The sequence below is a fragment of the Indicator indicator genome, chromosome 8 (genome assembly GCF_027791375.1).
Source record: "Indicator indicator isolate 239-I01 chromosome 8, UM_Iind_1.1, whole genome shotgun sequence".
NCBI lineage: Eukaryota > Metazoa > Chordata > Aves > Piciformes > Indicatoridae > Indicator > Indicator indicator.
This window is the reverse complement of record NC_072017.1, coordinates 36,356,970-36,368,684: the sequence shown is the minus strand read 5'-3', so window position 1 is coordinate 36,368,684 and position 11,715 is coordinate 36,356,970. Positions and strand designations below refer to the sequence as shown.

General features: G+C 41.3%; 1 protein-coding gene across 1 annotated transcript in view; it reads left to right on the top strand.

The window, feature by feature from the left end:
* Window positions 1-9,775: 9,775 nt before the first annotated feature.
* The window catches only part of PAPSS1 (3'-phosphoadenosine 5'-phosphosulfate synthase 1), a 37,952-nt gene continuing 36,012 nt past the window's right edge, over window positions 9,776-11,715 (top strand). The window contains exon 1 of the mRNA XM_054382908.1: window positions 9,776-9,835. Within this exon, the coding sequence (XP_054238883.1) occupies window positions 9,776-9,835 (60 nt within the window). The remainder of the gene's footprint in view (window positions 9,836-11,715) is intronic.

Sequence of the window (11,715 nt, the reverse complement as noted above, 5' to 3'; positions counted from 1 at the left end):
GTGAAAACTTGCTACTTGAAAACTGAGCTGCCTGTTAACTAACCAACCAATGAACCAGCTGTTGTTGCTGCCACCTTTAACCACAAAAGGGGACACATGAAGCGGTCCAACTCTGGGTGTGAAGTCTGTGCATAACTCTGGTTGGTAATACATCACACTGAGGGCTGAAGCAGTTATTCAGGGAAAATAGAAATTCTAACTTCCTTAGAGATGTCTTGAAGAAAGTCCAATTAAAGCTGCTTCAGACTTGCACATCAGGAAAAAAAATCTCATATTTTTAACCTTTAGGAAACTGTCTGTTGTTTGATCAAATATTTTAGATTAAAGTTTTCCCTTTTCTTGAGTCACTGGATTTAAGAACCTTATAAACTGAACTAGAAATGTATTTTGGGTCTCTGTTAGCTTTGGCCCTTTGGTGTTCTCCAACAAAAATACATTTTATAATTCTGTACCAGCAAGTATCAGTGTGGTTGAATAACTATTTAATGTACATGACATATAGTAATGTTTAGGGTGTATAAAAAGCCTGTGGTTTCAAAGTATTTTCCTCAGATTAAGTAAGTACAGTAAAAAGAATGATTATTGATATATTACAGGATGGGAAACTAAAACACAGAATGATAAATCAAAAATATTTAGAATGAAATAGTAAATTTGCTTGTACTCATTTTTCAGGGATGCTTAGCATCTACATGGATTTTGTAGTTCTGGGTAGTCCTCCAAAACATGACAAAAGGCGTGATACTGAACAACAAATAATGGAGGTATAATGTATAAATTGCTTCTTCCTTTCAATATGCTTTTCATGATCCATGTGTTGTTTTCTAATAAGCAGACCATACTCTTCTGGAAACCCTTAACACACTTTTTCAGTGGTGAATCTTAAGAAGCTACCTTTCCAAGTTTAGTGATTCAGTGGCAACTCACCAATCTATCTTTCAATGCCCATGTGTGCAACACTTGTAACACCTTCATACAGAATCTTTTTTCCATCCATTAAAGTTGTTGTGGACAACATTCTAATTCTGATTTAGAATCTATCTATCTATCTATCTATCTATCTATCTATCTATCTATCTATCTATCTATCTATCTCTGTATCTATATCATCTCTATCTCTGTCTGTCTACTTGATAGTTCCATTTACGAAAAAAGTGTATTTGCCAAAACTACTACAGACAACTGAAATAACTTTTTAAAACATTTCTTTAGAAAAATTAATTCCTGGGGTAAGCATCAACTAGATTCTCAAAATGTGTCATGGTTGCACTGACAAACAGATAGTTAGGCTGCTACAGTTGTTTCTAGCAGGTAGGTGTTCTTGGGATACAGTCCGCTATTTAGCAGTCAAAAATCTGTCAAGATGAATTGGATATTAGATATTCTTAGGAGGTGGATTCCATATTGAGAGCAATAAGTTATTGAAAAACACTCTAATGGCTCACTTTCCATTTGCAACAAATCAAATGACTGAAAAAGAAATCGTATCACAAATATTTCTGAGACAGGGTCTTTCCTCATTAAAGCAAATTTGTATTCTAATGACAAAATCTATTTTTAAGATAAATTATGTATGGGGTGAGTAACAAACAGAAAGTGGTAGACTGTTTGTAGCTGGTGAGAAAACAATTCATTAGCACAGTGACACTGGAAATCTTAGACAGTGCACATTTTTATGTAATATATTTACTCCAGGTGAAAATTATCTACCTTTGGAAGGAGTAGATGAAAATTTCCTTTTCAGCATTTGTGATTTGGCAAAACCACTTCAAGAGACATCACGTGCTGGGATTGTTTATGAGGGTGGAAGTGCTCTGTGTGCTCAATCCTTAAGAAAACAAACTGTTGGTTCATCTTCACTTTCTTTCTCAGTCTGTCTTTCCTACTATGATCATAGATAAGAGCTGGTCCTTCTTTGGCTAGAGGGTAGGAACTGTTGCATCTCATCTTAATCTTTTGCTTACCTGAAAGGACCTGTGCCTGCTCATCCTGTGGTGGATATGCAGTGGCGGAGTCACCGTCCCTGGACATGGTGCTTAGGGACATGGTTTAGTGTTTACCCTTCAGTGCTGGGTCAAAGGTTGGACAGGATGATCTTTGAGGTCCTGTCCAACCAGATGTTTTCTTTGATTTTGTAATCTTTCTCCCAGTTTTCTTCCCTAATCATTTTCCTGTCTTCCTGTCTCATAACCTTCTGTTCCATTCCTAATCACAGAGATCTCATCAGGTTTAGTTTATTTACAGGTTTGCCACAAGATTTTTCTTTCCACATAATGTCAGAGAGGTGGAAAAGAAAAAAAAGTAGTTTTCTTCAAATGTTGAACAGACTTTTATAGGAATAGAGCAAACACCTTTAATGTTACCCCTGTCTTTACTTTTACTTCACTAGAGATCCCTCTGTCTAGAGTTTCTCAGTATTGCTCCTGATGTTTAAATAAACAATACACTTGTCCTTTCTTGTGTCTACAAAAACCAGTGTGAAATTATGTAGTACTTAAATTTAAAATAGACATTTGTCATATAGATATTTTTGACGTCTGGAACAGTGGAATTAGGAGCAGATTTTTAAAGGGTGCCAATTACCTAAAGAGACAGAGAGGCAAGCAGCAAAGTATTCAGGTTGGTAGGTGTATGTTTAGTTCCTAACTGAATTCACTACCACTCCTGAAAATCTCAGCAGTCACCTAAGGATACCTACAGTTACTGTAAACCTATCGAGCACATGGGTAGTCAGTTTTCTTCAGAAATCTAGTACTTAGCTCTCTTGGAAAGTTAACTCTTTATGTTGTTAATGACAAAGAACGAAATAAAACAATCCCCAATTCAGAAAATTACCGAGATGAAAGCCTGGATTATTTTTTATTCATCGAATGACCTCTAGTGGTGATCCCAGCTTTTACGGCAGTTGTAATCCCTGTGCGCAGAACGTTCTAGAGATGTGCATTTTCTGCAAAATATGGAACACGAGGATCAACTTTTTTACAACTTTGCTGTATGCACTGTTGCTCTACCCATGTCAGTATTAATGTTTTATTTCTCTTTACAGAGTGAACGTCGTGTGAACTCTGTAGGAGATTTAAACCAGTGTTCCAGTATCTGCGCTGCCCTTTGCTGCCTCTCTTTGCTAGCCAGTACCTCCCCCGGTCGATCTCTGCTGAACTTTGTCAGAAACAGCCTGCCACCGGCCCATACAGCATTGCTGCATACCGTGTACCCCTGTTTGGCTTCTCAGAACATCAATCTATTACCTGGAACTGGCCACCAACCATCATCTCTCACTGCTGGCCAAAACAGACCACTTCATTCGGAGCACTGACCGCGCATTGGGTGAGTTTATCTGTCTAAAGAGCAAACTCAGCAGATGTAACGCATGCAACGTAATTGGGAAGAGAGCTGTAATCCTCAGTATTGTGGGACATGAAAAGAAGTCTGAGTTGAATACTCAGTGATATGTCAGTAAACAAATGGTGCTCTCATCACCCAGGGTTTTCATTACAATTTCTGCCAATCTTTGTGTGGCTTCTTTAAGCAGCTGGGCTAGATTATTCTGTCCAAATGTTAAAGAATTTGTTAAAAGCTTTTACTAAAGACAGAGAATGAGTTCTCAGACATATCTCCTCTATTACCATTTTTCAAGAATGGGAGTTATACAAGACTTCCTAAATTTGCCTATTTTGTACGTAGATGAGCATATCTTGTCTGCAACCAAGCTGCATTACAGCTGAAGTATCCACATATTCATTTCATTCATCTCAAGCAGCTTTTGGCAATCATCTTTTCCGTTACACAAACCTGGTGACAGAAGAAAAATAGCACCTCCATCAGGAGAACTACTTCATGTTCCCCCATCCAATGTCAAAAAATAACTTGAGAAGAGCTTGAACAAAATGCCTAATATGTTTAAAGAGGCATTTTGAAGTTCTCACTTACAGAATGGCGTCAAAAAAGAGTGATTTGTGTGAGAAATAGTTTGGAAACTGTCCTGACACAGCAGTGATGCAGGCAGCATCACCCACATTGCAGATAGGATCTTTCTCAAAAAAAAAAAAAAAAAAAAAGGCAGCAAACTGCAGCCACCTTGCACAACTGTTTGAGTTACAGTTCTGTGAGTATTTTTTAAGAAAAAAAAATTAATAGATGTATCTCATTACCGTGACACGTTGTCAGAATTTGATCAGAGCGCTTAACCAGAGGAGCAATTACAGTGTTAAAGAAGTTTGTACTCTATCTGCTCATTAAGTGTATTCTAAAGAATCATCAATACTGGCTTTCTTCTTAGAAATAAAAGAATGTGTATCCTGCAGATAATGTTTATATGCAAGGCATTTCCAGGTTTGTATGTTAGTTATATACAAGAAGATGGTCAGTCTTTAATAACAGAATACTTTGTCTCTAGTCTGTAGTCAAGTCTGATGCAGATATTCCTTTCATGTTATGACTGATGCTTGGAAGCTACTCCAAATAATCTCGTCTGTTCCTGAACATCCTAAAGCTTGATTTAGCTCTGTTGTTTCAGATGACATTTTGGGACAGACTGCCTGGTTAAACACTATATTAAAAAGTAAATATCAGGCATCATAATTTTAAAATATTATCATTAAATAATTTTTTAAATGCCGATTTTTTTTCTCTTATTTTTATATTTCTTTGGAATATAACCTAGAATGAAATCTTCTTTTCCCTAATGTGGTCAGTATCTCAGATCTTACTGAAGTTTGACACTGTATGGCACTGTTTCTTTCTCTGGTAAGTTAAATAATGCACATTAGGACTCTCACCATGTGTTTGAGATTGATTTGTGTTAGCATTAATGGCTATGTAGAAGTTAGCTCAGTAGAGAAGTAGTTTCTCTGTCATGATGTCTGTGTAGAATTGAAAGGGTTTCCCTGAGTTGTGGTGGTCAGCATGTCCATATGTAGAACTTGCTCTGGGCTGTCAGTCCTTCTTCAGTGGTACGATGTGGGTGTAGGCTACTTTGTCTAAAACTTATTCTGTACTCAAAGTTTGTTTTTCCCAACCTTCAAATCAGAATCCAACACAGTTTCTTTGACTAGTCCCTGTGAAGATTCTAGAAACTTCTTTTTAAAAAGTACGTAAATTTTTATCTAACTTCCCTTTTTGAAATTAAGCATAACATTGGATGCTTTGGTTTTGTTGCTCCTCAAAGAATATTAAATTTTACAAGAATATTAAATCTGAATTTATTATGGTAACTTTAAAGAGTAGTTCTGTGACAGAATTGTGGCCAGCAGGTCAAGCAAGATTCTCCTGCCCTGCTAGTCTGCCCTTGTGGGGACACACCTGGAGCATTGTGTCCAGTTCTGGGTTCTCTAGTTCAAGAGGGACAAGAGTGGAGAGGGACTGGAGAGAGTCCAACAGAGGGCCATGAGGCTGATTAGGGCACTGAACCATCTCTCTTACAAGGAGAGAATGAAAGGCCTGGGGCTCTTTAGCCTGGACTGAGAGGGCATCTTATGAATGACGGTCAGTATCTAAAGGGTTCTTTTCAGTGGTGCCCAGTGATAGGACACGGGGCAATGTATAGAAACCAGAACACAGGAATTTTCACTTGAACGTAAAGAGAAACTTCTTTACTGTGAGGGTACCAGAGGTCTCCTCTGGAGACTTTGAAAACCTGCCTGGACACGTTCTTGTGCAATCTGACCTAGGTGAACTTGCTGTAGCAGAGGGGTTGGACTAGATGATCACCAGAGGTCCCTTCTAATACCTACCATTTTGTGATTCTATGATTCTACAATTCTACTTACCATCACAGTGAAGAATACAACTCAGGAATACTAAATCCTGGTGGTTTTTCCAGAGCTAGAAGGAAACTCAGACTAGTAAAAGATTGAGCTCATAATATCATTTTTGCTGTCATCCTCTTACCAGAATTTAACATTTAGTGAAGGTGCAAGGCAATACAGCACATTGGCTCCATAGACAAGGGCTACAAGAGCACCTGCTGCTGTGAAAGCAGTTTCTGAACTCAGGTTGGAAGCAGATTAAAAAATAACAGCAATTCATCAGAGATTGGTTATTGATTTAAATTTCACCAAGGGCTCCCACAGAAATTTGCTTTTGAAGTTCAGAAAACACCTGACTTGGATATTGAAATCAATCCATCATGAAGGATGCCAGTAAAGTAATATTGGAACTTACCCCTCAATAGCCATGCAGAACTTAAACACATAACCTTACAAAGAATTCACAGGCTGGTATAAATTACCATGTGTTTGCTTCCTGTGTTTACAGAATGCTCTTCTCATCTCCACAGTTTAAGGAGGTTAAGATACTGGAGAGGCAAAATGCCTGGATTTACATGTCAAACTTCTGTAACCAAAAATGCATTTACATTTTCACAGAAACGGCGCTTGACAAGAACTGGTGACACAACCTCTGCACATCGCATTAGCCTCGGTAAAATACGAAAATGTTTGGTATTGCCTGATATGCCTCATCTACACATGTGGCTTTCCTATATAGTTAATAATCTGATATGCTGTATATGCATGTGTTATTTTAGAAGGTTAGTGCAGTCATAAGAGGTATTCTGTTCGAGGAATTGCTGTTCAGAAATGCATTTTTTAATTACTGTGCTGGTTTTGGCTAGGATGGCTTTTTCATAGTAGCTGGTATGGGGCTATGTTTTGCATTTGTGCTGGATACAGTGTTGTTAACACAAGTTAGTTACTGCTAAGCAGTGATTGCACAGAGTCAAGGTCTTTTCTGCTCCTCACACCACCCCATGAGCAAGTAGGCTGGAGGTGCACAAGAAGTTGGGACGAGACACTGCCAGGACAGCTGAGCCTAACTGACCAAAGGGATATTCTGCACAATATGATGTCATGCTCAGCATATATATCTAGGGACAAGAAGGAAGGAAGGTTGGGACACTTGAAGTCCTGGCATTTGTCTTCCCAAATAATCCTTAGGTGTGAGGGAGCCCTGCTTTCCTGGAGATGGCTGAACACCTGCCTGCCAATGGGAAACATTGAATGAATTAATTGATTTGCTTTGCTTGTGTGTGTGGTTTTTGCTTTACTTATTAAACTGCAATTTCCTCAACCCACAAGTTTTCTCACTTTTACTCTTCCAGTTCTCTTCCCTGTCCTACCAAGGGGAAGTGAGTGACTGGGTGATAATTAGCTGCTGGCTAGGGTTAAACAATGACAACTACCTCTAAGATTATGTTATCTGACTGACCAGTGTCTATATTTGCAGTCACACTTCAGATTTCACTAGAATATGGTCTATTCAATTTTTTTGCAATACTTTGTGGAAGAAACCATGCGACTCCGGACCTTCAGTCCATTTGTGATTTGGGCAGTACGGTGAATACACCTTGAATACTACAACTGCATTTTATTCTCTCATGATTTTTCAAACTCTAAATACTATTGCCTAAAACTTTGCCAGTGCTCAAAGCCTTGTTTTCTCAACCCTTGAATCAGAACCCAACACAGTTTCTTTAGAAAGTAGATAACACAAAACAACAAAACCCCCGAACCAAACAACAACAAATCTCAAGATGGGATGCAACTCCTTGTTAGCAAACAGCTGACCAAGGCAAAACTTCTGTGCAGACAATTAATGAAAATCCAATGTGTCTTGCTCCCAGTCCGTGTGTGAATTAAAGAGAGCCAGATGTACCTGGAAGACATCACTTGCATGGTTAAGTGCTACCTGTGGATTTTTATTTAATTTACAACTCTTTTAAGTGCTGGGCTTCTCACTATTGTCTCTCAGAATGCAGAATGAATAGTATCAATCTGTATCAATAAAGTATCAGTAGAATCTGAAAAAAGAATGTCCTCACAAATAACATTCGGAATTGCTCTTAAGCCGCATAAAACAATGTTGTGCGAAGCACAGTTAACCGCGTGTGCCCTAGCCATAACCCAGTAGTCAGTATGGGAAGCCCTCAGCCCACTGTTCCATGGCAGTATGCTGGTTCTCTTCCCATGCTGGGAAGAGCATTGTGTAAAAGATTTAAATAATTAAAATCCAGGCACTGTCACTGTCACTGTTTGGCATGGTCAGAATATCCATATACAGCCAGGGATCCTGGTGAGCAGTGGCTTGCAGTGCTGCACCACCTTGTCATTCAAGTCAAGCCTTAATAACCACAATTGTTCATTCCTTTGTTACAATGGTGTTAATTGTATCCAACGTTCCAACTGTCTGAAAGCACTTCTAATTATTTTTCCTGGTTTTAGAGAGGTCATCTGTCTTGCAGAAAGATTTTAAGCTTCTAATCCAAATTTCGCAATCTGCTGTGAAACCAACCCCTTAAAACCTTTGGAAGGATGTCTTTCTGATATAGTAGGAGTAAACATTCATCCACAAAGTGGGCCTTTCAATTTCCTGTTTAAACAGCTAGAGAACAAACAATCTACAGACAGATTGTAAATAGGCTAATATTTTTACAGTAAATGAAACTCATGTTACTACAGCCCATTTCCAGTGTAAGATTAGCAATCAAGTGCAGAAGTAATTCCTTTCTCAGACTAGTATTTACACAGGAAATGTAACTCCTGCTATCTAGCATAGCATCATTTCCACCTTAAGATTAGCACCCAAGTGCTAAAGCAATTCCTATCTAGAAATAAGAATCCAAGAACTTTGGCTTCTGAATTCACAGTGAGAGACGTTTCCTAAAACATAGCACAGGAGTAGCATTGTAGGGGAAATCCATTTAAATCTGGAGACTTGACTAAGCATCCTTGCCTTCCAAGTCACTCATGGCTCCACCACCACCTGTGCCCACTCTGCTGCCTCTCAAGACTTTCAGAGAAGAAATGGCAGAACCTCATCTTTCTTCACAGACAGGAGAAAGTGCTCTGCTTTGGCTATGTCTTTACCTTGCCTCTTGTCATAGAAATGAGGCAGCCACCTCACTCCCTGACCCCGTTTTCCTGAGAAGGGTAACATCGTCTTTTCCACCTCTGCGTGGTAATAGGAGAAGGTGAGGAAGCCTCTGGGTTCCTGCTGCCAGCTGAGCGATCTCAGCAGCTGGAGCAGGTAGATGGCCTCTTATTCATAGAATCAAAAAATTGTTTAAATTGAAGAAGACCTTTAATTTCATTTGGTCCAACCATTAATTCAGCACTGGCAAGTCCACCATTAAACCATGCCTCTCAGCAACACGACTACACGTCTTTTAAATAGCTCCAGAAACTGCGACGCCACCACTTCCCTGGACAGCCTGTTCCCATGCTTAACAACCCTTTTGGTGAAGAAATTTTTCCTAATGCCCTTTCTAAACCACCTCCCCTGGCACAACTTGAGGCCGTTTCCTCTTGCGCTATTATTGTCGTCTTCTTCACTTCCAAACGAGTACGGTAGACTGCGGGATTCAAAGCATCATACGCAAGAACACCTCTACAACGCCGCCCCAGCGCAGAGAGGGTGGGCAGAAGGCGAGCCGCGTTAGCAGCCTAGCTCCACAGTCCCCGCCGCTCGGCAGGGGCAGCAACGGGCGGGCTGGCTAGCATGCCGGCGGCGGAAGCGGCTGCTGGCGCCTCCCGCGGCCACCGCCCACCCTGCCGCGCGTCACGGCGCAGCGCAGGCGTGTGGCTGGGATCCTGTACCCGCAAAGCTCCGCTCTCCTCCCCAGTGCTAGGTTGCGGCTCCTCCCTGCACCACCTCTGGCTAAGCCGCGGGCGGGGACACGCAGACGGCAGGACTTCTCGGCGGCTTCACCTGCATCAAGCATCAGTGGGGAAAGCGCGTTCTCTTCTTCCTTTCTCCGATCACTGCCCCCCCCGCCGCTATGGAGCTGCCCGAAAGCCAGTGCAAGAAAGTCAAGCTGAGCAACAGAGTGCCGAGCTGGGTGAGCGGGCGGGGGAGTGGGGCCCTTTGGGCAGGTGGGCCGTGAGGGGAGCGAGGCGTGGGGAGACGAGGAGGAGAAGGAAGGAAGAAGTGGCCGAGGTGATGTAGCAGCGAACGGGAGGTGGGACGGCGGGTTCCGTGTTCGGCTCACTTCCACTAGCCCAGCGCCGGGGGTTCCCTGCCCCGCTCCCTGCCATCCGCCCGGCGCGAGGGGTGCCGCGAGCTGGGATCGTTAACGGATCGGTCACGCGCGTTACCTCAGGGAAGCGTTGCCATGGAGCGTGGTGAGGGTGGCACTGGGGACACACACAGCGGCTCGCCCCCGTACTGGTGGTTTTCCACGGGAAGGCGGGGGCTGCCTGTGGAGAAGGGCAGGAAGCCCCTCCGGAGAGGGCCGGGGTTTTCATCCCTGTATGATCATCCCTGTGCTGTCATGAGCCCTCAGTTTCCAGCTTCTTGGAAGAGTTAAGGCTTTAAGAATGCCGTGTACAATGTGGCCATTCATAAACCTGGGCTGGCTAAAGACTGAGGTTCTTTATATGGTGGGTGTTTTGTGGAAAACTGCCGAGAAAGGGCTTAAAAAAATCTAACCAAAGCCTTCATTCTTTCTCATAAAGATGGGGGCAGATCGGTTTACAGCGAAGACCAAAATCAGCTATTTAGAAGATACAGTGCAGGCCTTTGAGAACATTTGTTACTTCCAATGATGCAAAGGAGATGAAAGAAAACGAAAAAGTATTATTGCTTTCAAACAATGCTAAGCTGAAGGATACTGGATATAAGATCTAGAAAATATTTAGTATGAAAGTAACAGTGTAAAAACAGACTTTGAAGTACAGGCCGCAACTTTCTTAAGAAAGTGACAAACCTATTAAAGAAAAGTCTCATGGCTGCCTGAAAAACAGGGAAATTGGTCTTATACTAAAAAGCCTTCAGATGGTCTTATACTAAAAAGCCTTCAGATGGCCTCTTCCACTGTGTACAAGTTCAAACTTGTTTACATAACAGAGTACTTGGTAATTTACATTCTTTCAATTTCTATGAGGAAAGGCAAAAGGAGATGTTATGAAGACAGTGAAATAGATCAGGTCTGGGTGAGGGTAGCAAACTATATTCAAAAGTTACTCTGTATTGTTTAATTTGTCATAAACAAACCAAGATGGAATTGTCCAAACCAGGAAAATCTTACCTTAAAGAAACAAACCCAAAAACAAACCCAAAAAACTGACATTAACTGCTGCTGAGTTCAGTAATTCAGTTAAGCAAACTCCTCTGTGTTACGTGGCAAGAAGAGGAAGTCTTCAGCTTTTTCTTCAGCCAAAATGCACTTTTTAACCCAGTAAGCTTCACCGGAAAAAAATGTACTGCTGATTCACAGACTGCACAGACAAGCGTTCTGGCACTTCTGAGTTTGCACTATTCAACTGAGAACTATGTCTAAGAAACCTATTATACCCTGGTGGAATTGGCAGAGCCTTGTCTTCCAGACTTTGTCAAAATATGCTGTCTGTGGAAATTCCTTCACCAAGCCCACCTCTGAGCAAACTCTCAGTTACAGAGTAGCACACAACATAGCCACAAGTACTGCCATTTATGCTAACTTGATGGGAAGGCTTGTGGAACATTTTCTTTAGTAAGTTGGATTCCTAGCACGACCAAGGTGTTGCCTCATTGTGTGGGTAACTCCTAACGGTAAATTGCTTCAGGTCTTGCTTCTTAGAGCATATGCAGCAGAAACACTTCTAGTTTTATTTTTGTCCTTTCCCTCTGATGCTAATGAATGACTCCACTCCAGCACTGGTGAATAAGCTGTCTCTGCTTTTGGTCGTGCTGTAACTGTAGCAGGTGACAAGTGAAGATACGCTCCTTATAGTACAGTTA